Source organism: Vitis vinifera, chromosome 13 (genome assembly GCF_030704535.1).
Source record: "Vitis vinifera cultivar Pinot Noir 40024 chromosome 13, ASM3070453v1".
In the NCBI taxonomy this organism is placed as follows: Eukaryota; Viridiplantae; Streptophyta; class Magnoliopsida; order Vitales; family Vitaceae; genus Vitis; species Vitis vinifera.
The window spans coordinates 10,809,826-10,826,665 of record NC_081817.1 but is presented as its reverse complement, the minus strand read 5'-3'; the positions used below and the strand labels follow the sequence as shown (position 1 = coordinate 10,826,665).

At 33.7% G+C, this 16,840-nt stretch overlaps 2 protein-coding genes across 14 annotated transcripts; one reads left to right on the top strand and one right to left on the bottom strand.

The window, feature by feature from the left end:
* Positions 1–6,006: 6,006 nt before the first annotated feature.
* On the bottom strand, positions 6,007–16,286 carry LOC100249913 (pentatricopeptide repeat-containing protein At5g46100). Of its 13 annotated transcripts, XM_059741522.1 has the most exons (5): positions 16,091–16,284; positions 15,844–15,868; positions 13,465–14,897; positions 7,378–7,499; positions 6,007–7,278 (listed from the first exon to the last, which is right to left on the bottom strand). In XM_059741522.1, exons 3-4 carry the CDS (start codon positions 14,873–14,875, stop codon positions 7,432–7,434), a joined length of 1,479 nt encoding a protein of 492 aa, XP_059597505.1. In that variant the 5' UTR covers positions 14,876–14,897; positions 15,844–15,868; positions 16,091–16,284; the 3' UTR covers positions 6,007–7,278; positions 7,378–7,431. The 13 variants fall into 13 exon arrangements, with proteins under 13 accessions (XP_059597505.1, XP_019080009.1, XP_059597504.1 ...); XM_019224464.2 differs by lacking the exon at positions 15,844–15,868 and having other exon boundaries at positions 13,465–15,077; XM_059741521.1 differs by lacking the exon at positions 15,844–15,868 and having other exon boundaries at positions 13,478–15,077.
* Positions 6,483–7,402, top strand: LOC100244781 (protein DMP6). The gene has a single exon (XM_002265378.5). The coding sequence runs from the start codon at positions 6,483–6,485 to the stop codon at positions 7,116–7,118; it is 636 nt and encodes a 211-aa protein (XP_002265414.1). The 3' UTR covers positions 7,119–7,402.
* Positions 16,287–16,840: the final 554 nt, after the last annotated feature.

Genomic DNA, 16,840 nt, shown 5'->3' with positions numbered 1-16,840 from the left:
CTTAAGGTTGCAAGATTTTAAAACTATTAGTGAATGTAACTTCGCATTGTTCAAAATCAACTCTCAATTAAAGCTGTGTGGAGAAAAAAAAAAATCATAGAAGAAGATTTGTTAGAAAAAACTTTTACTACATTTCATGCCTCAAATGTTATCCCGTATTAGTAATATCAAAAGCATAAATTTAGAAAATACTCTAAATTAATATCATGTATTCTTGTTGCTGAACAAAATAATGAGATTTTGATGAAAAATCATCAGTCTCGTCCAACGATCTTAACCATGAATGCAATATCGCCCCAAACTCATAGACGTGGATGAGGATGAGGATGTGATCGTGGTCATAGAAGGAATCCCCAATACCATGGTTCTTATGGTAGTAATTCTTCAAATTATCAAAAAAAAAAAAAAAAACCTTATTACACCACCAGAAGTAGAGTAATATTGAGACAAAACAAGAAAATGGGAAGTGTATACAAGATAAATCTCCTAAGAAATATGAGAATAATTTTTATACATGTGGTATCAAGGGACATTGGACGTGTACCTATCGTACACCCAAACATTTGGTCGACTTTTACCAAGCATCAATGAAAAAAAAAATAGAGATGAACTTTACTAATAGTGATGGATTTGACCTAATCTACTATGACATTGATTTCTTTGGAGGTCCTAGTGAAAAAACTGACCATTTGATAAATGATGAGAATACTAACATTGATTGATGTTACTATATATATCAAATAATATATTATTATGTCTTATATTTACATTTGATTATTACATTTATTACATTGTTGTTTACATTATGCTTCGTTTTTTTAAATATTAGTTATATCTAAAATCCATGTGTTATACTATCTCAGGATGAATGAGGATGATGTATGTTTCATAGATTATGAAACCACGCACACAATTCTTTGAGACAAAAGATACTTCCTCGAATTGACATTAATAGAAGCCAATAGAAGTACCATATCTGGTACTACAAACTTGGTTGAAGGCTCCAAAAAAGAAAACATAATGCTACCAAATGAAACTAAATTCCATGTAAATGATGCTTTATATTCTAGCAAATCCAGAAAAAATTTGTTCAATTTTAAAGATATACTCAAAATGCATATCATACTATGAATGAAGGTAATGTAGAATATCTTTACATTATTTCTATTATATTTGGCTAAAAGCTTATAATGGAAAAACTTCGAACTTTCTCCTCTAGGTTGAATCATACAACTATAAAGCCTATTGAATCATGTTGTCGTGAACCAGAAGTTCAACGACCCAAAAGTTTTTATCCTTTGGCATGATAAGCCAGGTCACCTAGGGTCTTCAATGATGCATCGAATAATAGAACACTTACATGGGCATCCACTAAAGAACCATAATATTCTTTTGCTCAATGAATAGTCATGTGTCGCCTGCTCATGAGGTAAATTGATAGTTAGACCATATTTTACTAAAGTCATATTCAAGTCACCAATCTTTTTAGAAAGAATACATGAGGACATATGTGAGCCTATCCATCCACCATGTGGACCATTTTGTTATTTTATGATCTTAATAGATGTCTTTACTATGTGGTCAAATGTTTGTCTCATTTCTACACGTAATGTTGCCTTTGCTAGATTTCTTGCACATAGTCCTGATAATGTCAATGAATTTACTTCTCAAACATTCATTAACTACTGCATGTCAATAGAGATAAATATTGAGCATTTCCCAAAATGGTTTAGTAGAGTCTTTTATCAAACGTCTCCAATTAACAGCTTAACCATTACTAATGAAAACTAAATTACCTACTTTTGCTTGGGGATATGCTATTATGCATGTTGTAGCTCTAGTCCGTATTCGACCTACAACTTACCATGAATACTCTCATTCACAACTCGTACTTGGAAAACAATCAAATATCTCTCATTTACGAATCTTTGGTTGGGCAATATATGTACCAATTGGACCTATACAACGCACTAAAATGGGTCCTTAACGAAGAATTAGGATTTATGTAGGTTTTGATTCTTCATTTATTATAAGATATCTTGAACCTTTGACAATCGATGTTTTTACAGCCTTCTTAGCGGATTGTCATTTTAATGAGAGTGTTTTCTCACCATTAGGGGAAGAAAAGTTGATTTCGAAATAACAATGAGAAATTACTTGGAACACATATACTATATCCCATCTTGATCCTCGTACAAATCAATGTGAATTAGAAGTTCAAAGGATCATTCATTTGTAAAATCTTGCAAACCAATTACTAGAGACGTTCATTAATACAAAGAAAGTATCAAAGTCACATATCTCGACTACAAATACTCCAACATGGATTGATGTCCCTATAGGATAGTTAACAAATGAATCTAAGATACGCCTTAAGCGTGGTAAACTTATCGACTCAAATGATGTAACTCCCTGGAATAAGAGAACACAAGAAGGAAAACTTGGCACTCTAGAATAAGCCATCAAAATAACTGATCAGTCTAAAAATTGATAAATCTATAGCCCCTGAAGGGCACAAATAAAGCAAAAAGCCCCCAAAAAGGCACATATTGAACAAATGGCCCCTAAAAAGGCACAAGAACTTGAAAATTGTGAGATCTCAATAAGTTTCATACACACGAGAGAAAAATGGGATCAAAATAATATTATTATTAATAATATTTTCGCTTTCCAAGTGGACTTTGATATCATAAGAAATGATGAAGATCCCGAACCATGAAATGTGGAATAATGCCGACATAGACATGATTGGCCAAAAAGAAAAGAAGTTATGCAGAAAAAGTTAAACTCATTAACAAATAATAAGTTTTTAGACCCGTAGTCTAAACACTTGAAGATGTAAAGTCTATTGGGTACAAATGGGTATTTGTACGAAAGAATGAGAATAATGAGATCATAAGATATAAAGTGTTATTAGTAGCACAAGGTTTTTCATAGAGACCTAGTATTAACTATGAAGAAACATACTCTCCTGTCATGGATGCAATCACATTTCATTTCTTAATTACTTTAGCAATCTCAAAAGGACTGGATACACATTTCATGGATGTTATTACAACATATTTATATGGATTCATAGATAATGATATATACATGAAAATCCCTAAAGAATTTAAATTGCCTAAAGCAAATGGTACAAAGCCTTATAGCATGTACTCAATCAAGTTACAATGATCCTTGTATGGATTAAAACAATCCAAACGCATGTAGTATAATCACCTTAGCGAGTACTTGCTAAAAGAAAGGTATGTGAATAACTCTATATGCCCATGCATTTTTATTAATAAATTAGAAACCGGATTTTTAATTATTATAGCATATGTTGATGACTTAAATCTCGTTGGGACTCCTAAAGAGATCATAAGGACAACAAATTACTTGAAAAATGAATTTGAGATGAAAAATCTTAGAAAAACAAAATTTTGTCTTGGCCTACAGATCGAGCATTTTCTAAATGGAGTTTTAGTACATCAATCAATATACTTTAAGAAAATTTTGAAGCGTTTTTATATGGATAAAGCACATCCTTTAATTTCTCCAATGCTTATTCGATCACTTAACATGAAAAAAAGACTAATTTTGTCCTTGTGAAAAAAGTTAAGAATTACTTGATCCTAAAGTACCATATCTTAGTGTTGTTGGTGCACTTATGTATTTTTCCAATTGGACATATCCAAACATTTCCTTTTCTATCAATTTATTAGCAAGATATAGTTATGTTCCAACTCGAAGACATTAGAATGGTATCAAACATATATTGCACTATCCTCGTGGAACTGCTGATATAGGTATATTTTAATTAAGGGAATCAAAACAACAATTGCTTGAATGGAGTTGTAAGATACCTTTCATATCCACTTAAAGCTAGGTCACAAACAAAGTATGTGTTTAATTGAAATGGAATTGCTATTTCATGGAGATTTGTCAAACAAACCATGGTGGCCACATTGTCAAATCATTTATAAATACTTGCAATTCATGAAGCAAGTCGTGAATGTATATGGCTACAATCTATGATCCAACATGTTCGAGAATCATGTGGACTCTCCTCCATCAAAGGCAACTCGACAATATTATCGGAAGATAATGTTGCATGTATTGCATAGATAAAAGGAGGTTATATTAAAGGAGAAAGAACTAAACACATTTCATCAAAATTCTTTTATACACATGAACTCTAAAAGAGTGGTGAAATTGATGTTCATAAATATGCTCAAGTGATAATCTAGTAGATTTATTCACAAAGTTATTGTCAACCTCAACATTTAAGAGGAAGTATGCTTGTAAAAGGATGTTAGTGTATTGTACTTTTTTTTCCTTCGTCCAGGTTTTATCCCACTGAGTTTGACTGGCAAGGTTTTTAACGAGGCAATCCTAACATACCAAGAACACCTTAAAGAATTATAGGAATATTGTACTTTTTTTTTTCCTTTGCTAGGTTTTTCTCATAGGTTTTTTGCTGGCAAGGTTTTAATGAGACATATTATTTTAATAAGATGGTCATCTAAGGGGGAGTGTTGTAAATGGGTGGTGAATGACTACCACATTAATTGTGGAATTAAAGATAAGTAATGGAAAGTCATTTGGAAAGCCTATAAAAGGGTTTCCCATCCCTTGTAGAAATCATTCCGAGAAAAGAAGCCTTCTCTCATTCTCTCAACTCTCTTAATTCTTCTCTGATTTCTTTCTCTCCATTATATACTATTAAAGTAATATATATTTATCTCTATTTTTATTTGTGTTGCATTTACCCTTAGATTTACAGTTTCTTCTATACACAATTATATTTTCTAAATTTTCTCACTAGGCAATAGATTTTAAATCAAGTAAGATATAATTAACGTTTTAAATTCTTTAATGAATATTCTAATTTTTAAAAATAATTTATTAAATAAATTTTTTAACAATAATCTATTCCTAATTTAGTATTAAATATATGCATATAATGAAAAGTTTGACTAACTTATACCTTAAAAAAAGTAAGCTTTATGTGTTTTTAAAGTTATTAATTTTGAATTATTGTTATTTATTTTTTAACAAAATAAATTAATTATGGTTTTATAAGGTTGTTAGTATCCATATCTTATAATATACTTTTGATGTTATTAAAATATTACTATTCATGTTTTATTAAAAACTATTTATTTATTTTTAAATTTATTTGTAATTATAAAATTATTTTTATATTTAATAAGGATTGAATTAAATTTAGTTTATATTATATAAATTGATTTTTTTTTAAAATCAAAATAAAAAATTATTAAAAACTATCTAGAAGTTTTTGGTTTTTTATGAAAATATATATATATATTTTTAAAATAATCTAGAGTTTGATTTTTTTATTTTTTTTTAAACTTTTGAAAAGTGTTTTTAAAAACAACTTGCATCAAGGGAATCAAAATACATCATAAGGTAAAATTTCACTCAAAAGTCAAATTTCATATCAATTCAAATCATTTTTTTATTCTATTCCTATTATCACTTAAAACTATCCAAACATAATAATGGATGAGAAAATGAATGAGATGTTCATTCCCACTCATCATATCCAATGATCCAAATATGACCTTAGTGATTTTAATTAATCAAATATACTATCCCCTCAATTAATAAACATATAAAATTTCTCAAATAAATATAAATATTTGTGCACATTTGCAAAATTCTAAATATCAAAATAATGTAAATAAAAAATAATAATTTTAAAAATGACAAAATAATATAACATACACATATTATAAAACTTCATTTCACTTGTCCATATATAAATACTAAATTTATAAAATTTAATAAAATTAGAAATAATAATTTATTTTATTTTATTCTTATCATAATTTAATCTATTAATACTAAATTAATAATTACTTCAATAAATGTCTCCAGCATATCGTAAAGTCATGACGTGTAAGGCATGAAGACTATGAAATTTTTTTGAAGAAGCTCCTAAATTTGGTAACATAAAAGAAAGATTTTATGCCAGAAAACATGTTTTGCAAACAAAACAAAGGCACAAAGTGTGAAACTTTAAAGCAAAGGTTTCTTCGCCCAAAACCCCACTCCTCTCATTTATTTTGCGTGAAACAATAGCAGACAAAAGACCACCCCTGGTGCCTGGTGGAGAAAAACCTTTTACAGGCTTTCTGAATCTTGCTTGAGGAAACCTCCCAAAAAGCATTATCCACATCCATCCAACAGGCATCAGGTGACTACTCACTCCTAACCACTTTGTCAGCACCAAATCTAGAGCCAAAATCATCCCCTCCACATTTCTAGCTACAGCTGCTGCTTTTCCTTGATTTCAGGTTCAGTTATGGGTTCTAGTTTCTTGCAAGGCATCACTAGTCCCCCTCCCTTCCCTCTCTTGCCCCTCACTCAAATACATCTACTTCTTCCACCTGCTTATATACACAATACTTCCATCTCAACTCACAACCACCTTTGTCAGACTATACCGGTACAGATCAGAAGAGAAGGGTTTCTACATGGAAATCAAGGTTGAAGATGAGGAATTCCAGATTCCTAATGGCCAGAAAGTCCCTCTCCTGCAAGACATGGCCATGCCCCGAGCGGAAGAGAAGACTCTGATACAGAAGGCCATTAGCCAGACATTCCAGAGCACAGCTCATTTAGCCAATCTTTTGCCCACTGGAACTGTTCTTGCTTTCCAGATTCTGTCACCCATTTTTTCAAACCAAGGGGACTGTGATCCTGTCAGCCGATTCATGACTGCAGCTCTCGTAGCCCTTTGTGGGGTGTCGTGTTTTCTAGCGTGCTTCACTGACAGCATCAGGGACAAGGACAGAAATGTTTGTTATGGGTTGGCCACATTCCGGGGCTTGTGGGTTATTGATGGATCAGCTACCATCACACCTGAACTTGCTGCAAAATATCAGTTGAGGTTTATCGATTTCATGCATGCCTTCATGTCAATACTAGTCTTTGCGGCCATTACACTGTTTGATGAGAATGTGGTGCAGTGCTTCTACCCAACACCATCAGATGAAACCAAGGAGCTCCTCGCAGCACTCCCAGTTGGGATTGGAGTCATCTGCAGTATGTTGTTTGTTGTGTTCCCCACCCAGCGCCATGGAATTGGCTTCCCCCTCTCTGCGAACTAACATTTCCTCTTTGTTTTCCTCATTTATTCATATTTCAATCTTCTCACAGTCGTATGCTCTATTTATTCTAACTATTTCCTTTGCGTACTCTTAGGAAAATTTGACTGACAGTAAAGCCTCTTTGACGCAGCTGTAGTTTCCAGAAGTTCTCTGTAAAAATCTGCACACAGAAGATTGTTATTCATAAAATATGTATGTATAAAAAAATTATATTAGAAATCTGATTGTGTAACTACTTTTCTGAAGGCATGTTGCCCACCTATGCAAAACAGAAAGTTCTTCGGGCCATCAAAAAACTGTCTGAAATACAGCCTTAATTGGAGCGGCTTGTATGAAGGACTTCGCATTCAGAAATATCATGCATGTAGTCCAAGGCCCTCCCTGTGAAAATTCAAACTTATATGATAGGTTTCAGAGACAATTCAGTGCAAGAAATAACTACAAGGAACTGGTTTGGAATTGGAAGAAATAGACACACACACACACACACAAGGAAATGTGGTGTTAAACAAGTTGGCTTGAATTTCGGCATTAGGGGAAAAAAGGGATAAATTTTGAGCAAGGGTCAAGCAACAGACAGGAGCATATTTTGAAATATTAAGCATAATTTCAAAATCCTAGAAAAAAATTAAATCAATCATAAAATTAATGACTTTATTCACAAATTATTTGATTATGTAAGGTTCAATCAGTTTACATATGTTCAATAAGATGGCCAACTATCGACTGATAGCTTTACAGTTTAAAACATACCCAAAAATGCAGAGTATCTTATTATCCAACAGAATACTTTCTTGATCCAAGTACAGTGGACAAATTGGTCCAGAGGATTCTAGACCATTGTGCTCTGAAGCTGTGGAATTTTCCTTTCAGGAGTTTGCAGCATTTTCTAAATATAGCTCTGCTGCTCTTAACCAGCCCTCAATGAAATTTGTCACATAAGAAAGATGCAAAGAACTTGACCAAGATGAATGCACATGAATTACTGAATCTTAAGTGCCCACTCTGGGAGGGAAGTACAGGCTTGAATCTGTTTCTTGCACTTTCCAGATTAGATCATTTGTATTATCTGGTCCCATCTTCCGATGCTCTACTGAACTTTCCCACAAAATCAATCAAAAGGAAATGAACTTAAACTAGTGCAGAGTTTGTGACATGCATGTAGTGAAAACAATAATAACCACAAATAGAAATATAGAAAGCAAAGAATAAGGAGGAAGTTTGATATGGTATATCTAGGTGTTGGGTGAGTGAATAGAAAATAACTTGATGGTATGATTGATTAGCATTGAAACTAAAATTCACAGTATTATAAGAATTGGGATTAGGTTGTTGACCATGTAAAATAGGTTCATAGTCAAGTATTGTATAGTAGTAGAATTTCATGTAGATCCTAAAATTTTGCTAGGATTAGTTTGTTTTCTTGTTTAGATTCTAGTGTCCAAAGCTCTGTTCAATATATAGTCTTCTATCAAGACCTTAGAAGAAATAAGAAAATAATTTTTTTCTCTCCTGTTTCTCTCTAACTTCAGCATGGTATCAGAGCCCATCGAGGGTTTCTGCAAGGTTTTTTTTTTAATTATTCTTCTGGTGACCTTCATTGCCATCACATCTCACCCTAACAGCCTTTGTTGCTGTCACTTTCAAAACTGTTTGTGAAGGGTTTTTTTTTTTTTTTAAAACCTATTTCACACTGTTAATTAATCTACCTTTATCCTTCATGTCTGAAACATCTAAGTCATTTTTTATTTTTTTTTTGATAAGTAAGAAGAGTAATTGTATTAAAAAGAGGCCCTAAAATAGCAGCCCATGAAATACAAGAAAGATACACTCACCCTCTTATAGCTGAAACAAAAAACTGTCCAAAAGGATATACAAGAGACAATGAAAATCAATACATTATCCATCAACAATGAAAATCCAACCCTTCAAATCGCCACTTCCAAGTTGAAGGGGAGAAACTTCATGGAGCGGTCATGATCAGTGAAGATATCCTTGAAGAGCAAGGGAAAGGTGAAGTATGTGATGGGGACTGCAAAACCACCAGCAGAGGATGGCCTGGAATATGAAGTTTGGGATGCAGAGGATTCCATGGTGATGTCATGGTTGCCCCACTCAATGCAACCTGAAATCAGTAAGACCTATTTGTTCCTAACTACTGCTGAAGACATTTGGGAAGCAGTGTCAAAAACATACTCCAAGGTAGGTGTTTCTTCTCAAATAATTGAGGTGAAACGACATATTTTTAACACCAAGCAAGGGTCCTCAACTGTTACAGAGTACTACAATGCTCTCAAAGGATTGTGGCCTAAAACTAGATTTATACCAGAACCTGGAGATGGAATTAGCCACTAATACAAAGAAATGAAAAGAAATAATGAAAAGGGAGAGAGTATTCCAATTTTCGGTAGGTCTTAATCCAGAGTTTGATCAGGCCAGTGGTCAAGTATCAGGCAGAGAACCATTTCCATCCATGGACGTAGCGTTTGCCCATGTTCAAGGGGAGGAGAGTTGTAAGGAACTGATGGTTGGAAATTCTAGCAATACTATACTTGAAAATTAACCTTTGGCAACCTCTAAACCCCCTTCTATCACTGGAAAATATAAGGGAGAAGGCAAGAGGATGATGGACAAGGATAAATTATGGTGTGATTATTGCCATAAGCCAAGACATACTAGAGAAATGTGCTGGAAATTGCATGGAAAATCTCAAAAATTTCATATCTTTTCATGCATCTTTAAAAAACTCGGTTTATGCATTAAAGTAACATTTCCATCTAAATCCAAGTTTTATCAAAAGAACCTTAGGTAAACATTTCAAAATTGATATATTAATTTACTTAAAGACCTTGTCTAAGTGTTAGAAGCAAAAAGATTAGAAAAAGATAGGTTTTCAGGCTAAAAATGGTGAATTGGTCGAGACACTGGCCAACTGACTCAACCGGCTAGGATACTGGTCGACAAGTTACTCTTTCCTGGTCAAGGTCTGACTAAGAGATGCAAACAACCTTTTTTCTCTTCTGGTAGCCTTTCATTCCTGGTCAAGGGATATGCCTTCCCAATCGATGTCCGATCGAGGTCCAATTGAGGGTAACGACCACCTGTCAAGCATTAAATGCTCAAACGGCTAGTGAACCGGTCGACCCCCAACTCAACCGGTCGAGGTTGCTTTTTGGCATTTTGGCTCCCGAGATTAGAAACCTATAAACTGAGAGCTCCACTTCATTTATGAACAAGAGAACACCTGCATTTATTTGTTTACCTACTTGTTCTTGCCTTAAAAGCTTTCATTCTTCTCTTGGTGCATTAAATCTCCATTTGCATATTCTTTAGTACACCTTTGTGATTCATCGTAGTCTTGAGTTGTATTTAAGCCATTGTTGAGCTAGATTGAGAGATTCAAACTTATTATTTGAGTGTTAAAACCTTCAAGTGAGTAAAGGCTTGAAGAGATTGTGTAAGAGCCCATTGGAGCTGGAATCCAAGAGTAAAAGTGATTAGAAGCTTGAGGAGAGTGGATGTAGGCAAGGAGGTATCGAATCACTATAAAATTTGAGTTTGCTTTATCTAACCTTATCTATTTATATTTGTGCTTCTTATGCTTAAATTTATTGTGTTTGAAAAAGAATTTTTTAAACTCCAATTCACCCCCCCTCTTGGGTGTTCTCTCTATTAAGATTTAGCCTTTATTTTCTCACCTTGAAATTGAGGTGGCTAGATCAAACCAAGGATTATTGATTTCTCAATGGAAGTATATACAAGATTTACTTAAGGAGACATGTATGCTTACACCTATTGAACAAAATCATAGATTAGGAGAGAAATTTAAAGGCCAACCAATTGACTGAGACAACTACCAACAAATAGTGGCAAAACTAATTTACTTGTCATACACAAGACCAAACATTACATATGCCGTAAGCATGGTAAGTCAATTCATGCATGCTCCACTTAAACCCAACTTAGAAGTTGTACATCATGGATTTTGAGATATATGAAGGTAGCTCTTAGCAAGGGTGTCTTATTTAAGAAGGGTAAAAAGTTGAAGTTGGAAGCCTACACAGATGTAGATTAGGTCGGATCCACTGTGGATAGACAATCAACTATTGGATATGGTACTTTCTTAGGAGGTAATCTTATCACTAGGAGAAGTAAGAAACAATTAGTACTACCTTGTTCAAGTGCTGAAGCAGAATTTCGAGCTATGACACAAGGTACTTGTGAAATTCTTTGGATTAAGATCATATCTAGGGATCTTGCCATCAACATAGCTCACAACCAAGTCTATCACAACCGAACCAAGCATGTGGAGGTTGACAGACATTTTATAAAGGAAAAGTTGGATAGTGGTCAAGTGTGCACACCATATATATGTACTATGAATCAGCTGGCTGATGTTTTCACTAAAGGAATCCCACGTTAAGCATTTCAACAAATGATTGACAAGCTAGGAATGCACATCTTTGCAAAAACTTGAAGGGGAGTGTTGGAAGAATTGGGATTAGGATATGGACCATGTAATACAGTTTAGTTGTCCAATATCATTTCTAACATTTTGCTAGGATTAATTTGTTTCCTTGTTTAGGTTCTGGAGTCAAAAGCTTTGTTCAATATATAACCTTGTATCAAGACCTTAGAAGAAATAAGAAAATAATTTTTTTCTCCTGTTTCTCTTTACTTAAGCAGAATCATTTCCTTTTCCAATTCAAATTAGCTAAGCCTCCATTCTTTAATGCCCAAATAGGTAGCTTCAGTCTTCACAGAATAGTCTTCAGTCATTATACAGCATCCTACTATTCAGCTTGAATCCAGATCAGACAAAGTGCAGGAGAAGCCCTCAAATAAGTCAAAAGTAAAGGTTTAAAACAGGGATTGAATGGCAAGAATCAAATAGATACCATAACATTCAGGAAAAAAGAAACGCATACAATTACTAACACCAGTGCAATGCTGGTATCCCATCCTAGGAACATGAATCATATTCAGCAACTTGACCCTAGTAAGAGTACTAACGTTGATCTTGTAAGAGAAAAGGAACCAGTAATTTTTGTGTTTTTTTTTTTTTTTTTTTTTTTTGGGATACTGAACATTTTGTCCCTATTAAGGCTCAAATCTGGAAACTCCCACATTCCCACCCCAACCCCTTACCCTTTTCCACTTGAGCCAAGCCTCAAGGACCACCAATGTTGATTTTTGGAATAAAATAACCCCATACCAGAGAGAGTTCCATAGACAAATGATCAAATAGAGCACACCCATGATCAACATAACCACTGTGGACCCAACTTCTTAACTCAGCCTGATGGTAGAAAAGGAACCATCAAATTACATCTTAGGTACATCCCAAGTTCATCGCAATCCATGCTACTAGCATTTCAGGGCTTTTGTAGAAGCCTAGAATATTAGTAATCATAAATGCAACATCTGTCTAGATTAGGTAATCAAAAGAGAACATGGACATCAATCACTTCTTGGACAACCATAAGACTTCCCCATAAACTGAGAGAAAATCATTAAGATTAACTAAATATATACTATGGATGATCTGATGCAAGCATTTGTGGTGCTTCCACAGAAAGAACTCACAGTTGCCACCACTCCACAGGAAAAACCATAAAGTCTGTTCTACTATAAGGGTTACTACCTGCCATACTGTTAACCTAAGTAAAGCAAGGCAAATCAACGAGGAAAAAACCCTCATCAAGCTTCAAGTCAATTAAGTTAAATTGCAAAGCAGGTCTTATTTTTACCATTAGATAGATCACATTGAGCTTCTCAGGTTTGAAAAGAAACACAGCTTGAAAATGTAAATATATAATCAAGTTCAGAAAGGAATTAATACAAAATTTAGTTATTATTGGTTGTTTATAGGATTTCATTTGACTAGTATCCCCCATTTGTTTTCAACTGTGAGTAGAACTTTAAGGTTTTGTCCATTACAAACCCTCTTGCTGATTATTTTAAGACCCTTTCTGTAAACTATGCTATAGATTATTTCTGAAAAATGCATGCCTATAAATTTTTAACAATGATAGGAAAGAAAAAAAATTACAATTATGCCAAAAAAGCTAGAAGTTACAATGCAACAGACCTTGCAGTTATATGCCAGCCCATGATTGTCCCTGTTCAACATAGATATTTAGAAATTGCATGCAAGTCCAATGCAGTTTAAAATGCACATTTCATACACAATGTACATCCATAACAGCAAGAACCAGTGAATGTACACATCAGAGGAGTAAAGCGAAGTGAAATCTTGTATTAGAAAATAATGAGCCACCACCAATTCTATTTACTTATTCGTAAAACTCAATTTGATATTTCTATTCCAGGTTAAGAAAAGTACCCATCAGCTCAACCTGTACAAGTTCAGCAGATTCCCGCACCTTCCTTCGATCCCAAAATGCACATACCACAGCATTCCATGTTACCTCATCAGGAATGCACCCGTCAAGCACCATCTCATCAACAAGGTGAGCAGCTTTGTGCAGATCACCTTTGTTACAGAAATAATTCACAAGAGAATCAAAAGTTTTGGCATCAATTGAAATGCCCCTTGTCCGCATGCTTAGATATAACTGAAAAGCTCGATTTGGATGCTCAGTACAAAGCCCTTGGACCACTATATTATGAATTCTAACATGAAGGCTCCAAGTTAGTCGGTTTGGGGAGATCCCCCCAAGGACCATTTCATCAAGGAAGTTTGCAGCCTCATGGAATTTGCAAATATCACAGAAGCCACTTATGATCTTCCCATACAATCCTGCATCCGGTCTCAAGCCTTGGAGCTTCATCCTGTCAAGAATCTCCACAGCTTCTTGAAGCTTTCCTTCTTTACAAAGTCCATGGACTAAAGTACTGTATGTAATCATGTTGGGCAAATGGCGTCTGCTAACCATCATATCCAATAACTCCAGAGCTCGTGATGAACACCCACTCTTGCAATGACCATCCATTAAAGAACTGTAAGTAAAAACGTTGGGTTTAATGCCCTTGCTTGCCATCTCTTCAAGCAACCTAATAGCTGAATCCAAATCTTTAGACTGGCATAAACCATGTATGAGAGAAGTATAGGTAACAACAGTCGGTGAACAAGCTTTTGTCTCCATCTCTTTAAACAACTCCTTTGCTTCACCAATCTTTCCCAATCTACACAACCCATTAATTAAAGTACCGTACGTATATGAATCTGGAGGACATCCTCGATTGGGCATCTCCCTAAATATCCGAAGAGCAGCATCCATTGTTCCACTATTTTTGCAGAGGGCTTTGATCAAAACATTTAGGGAAGCAACACTAGGTGGAATACCCATTTCTCTCATATATCTGTAAAATCTCAAAGCCAGTTTTAACTGGTTTTCACCAACAAGAATAGCAAAGACTGTAATATATGATTTTTGGCTGGGCTCACACTCATACTCCTTCATTTTGCGAAAAACCCGGACAGCATCCAGTGGCTTATGAACCCGACCATAGGCTCTGCAAATGGAAAGGAATATGTCCTCTGTAATATTGCATTTTTCTTCCTTCATTCTACAAAGAAGTTCCTCAGCTAATCTGAAATGATTTGCAGACACTAATCTAGAGATCATAAGACTGAATGTTTGGTGACTATGCCGGAACCCATTAGTATACTCTGCTGTTGCGGAATCAAATATGACAATAGCTTTCTGTATATCCCTTTCCGCTTTTATCAATTGCGCAACTTGGGCTGATCCGATTTGCTTTGACCATTTGATAACCGTCTTGCTGCCCATTTTTAACTTTACAAGACAACTTCTGAGCAAAATAATGATAAAAATAATCACTTTTGTGCAATTCACATTTAAAAGGCATTCTCCAGTGAGTGTCCATCAGTTAATAGGAAAGCAAGTAGCTCCTGAAGTGATTAATTTCCAGTTGAAATCAAACTCTACTACAGCACAAATTAACATTTTCTCCATAAAAGAAGCCATGGTCCTGCAAGAATTACTGACAATAATGTTACTTTCTAGAATTAATTGCATAAAATCTGGCATCTCATAATTCCATTAGAATAACATTTCTAAATATCTGCACAAGTACCAATATCTCCAATCTCCAGGAACTACAAGCGTTGATATGAATTTCCCAAAATCTTTATCTATAAATCTACCTGTTTTTCTACCATTTTTCTAAACATATTTTAATATTTGAACATCATCTCCCCATTTTCAGAACCCTGATATGAGCATTGACATCAATATTTTATTTCTTGACTACAAGTTTCTAACTTCCGAAAGGAGCACCAGCCATTATAACTCACTCTTCTGCAACATTCCCAAAAACACCTAAAACAATGCCAACATTATAACTCATCTTTAGCTTCCAAGAAATAGAAAAAGAAAAGAGAAAAAGGCGTTGAAATTTAAATATAGTGACATTTTCCTGTATTCCTGAATCATTGTTGGTGAAAATTTTACAATTCAAAGTTTTAATTACTTTTTTCATATTTTCTGTGTATCAAACCTAAAACTATTTTTATACGAGAAAGCATTCCCAAACAGAAACACCCTTAATTTAACACAATTTCAGTCTGAGTTGTAATCCAAATTAGCAATAGCTCCACGGCTGTTCAAAGAGAAACCCTAAAATTCAAAAATTCCAGCAATAGCATTTCCAGTTTATAAAGCACTCAGAGTGAAATCCGACCTTCTGTTTGGATTACCAAGAAAATGATAATAAAATAAAACCGCATTTCGATTACCATGTCATCTCTCAGACTTTCTTTGCTGCCAAAAAAAAAAAAATGTAAGAAAAAAAAAAAAAACCTCATATCAACTAACCCACATAGCCATAATTATTGTAGGTAAAGTACAATTTTCTGTATTTTCGAGCCCTAGATAGTGAAAAATTTAGGATTCAAAATTTTCTTTCATTTTCTCAACATCGAAAGGAATGTATCTAATCTATAACTCTATTGATTGGACTGGGAATATGCATTGGAACAATACCTTGAAATCAGAGATCGACCAAAACGCAGCGTTTGGAGAAGGAATGATCGAATGCTTTTGTGTTAACGCTACTGCAAGCAAACCCTAAAGCGGCGTGCAACATGAGTTCAGTCAATATTGCGCTGAGCTGAGCTTGCGCCGGCCCAATATTTGAACTATTGGGCTGTAACCGCCATGTTTTGGTAATACACAATACGCCTTCAAATTAAACGTTCGAACTCGTATCATCAAAACTAACTAATTGACTAAACTTAATACTAGTCAATAAATGTAATGATTTTAGAAATTATTTTAAACTAGATATTAATTTTTTTTTAAATAATTATTATCTTAAATTTTAAAATGTATAAAATAAATCTTATGAGTGGAAATGAGTCGTGTTGAATCATGTTCATATCACGTTTAAATAAAAATATTAAAAATTTACTCAACCTAAATACAACTAATTTAACATAAATATAGTTCATTAACACATTTCTAACTCATTCAATTTATTATTAACATAAATTTGTTAACATCTATTTAAAATTTTAAATTCATACATATATTATTTTAAAATATTTTTTACTTGTATTAATTTTTAAGTTTTAATTATTTTTAATCTTAATTGATTTAATTAAATAGTTTTATTATAATATGTATATAATATAGATGTAAATTAAAAGTTTAATTTTACCCTTATTAATGTTGTAATTATAAAATATTTTTAATCTTTATAATAAAATATATAAAATTTTATTTAATTATTTT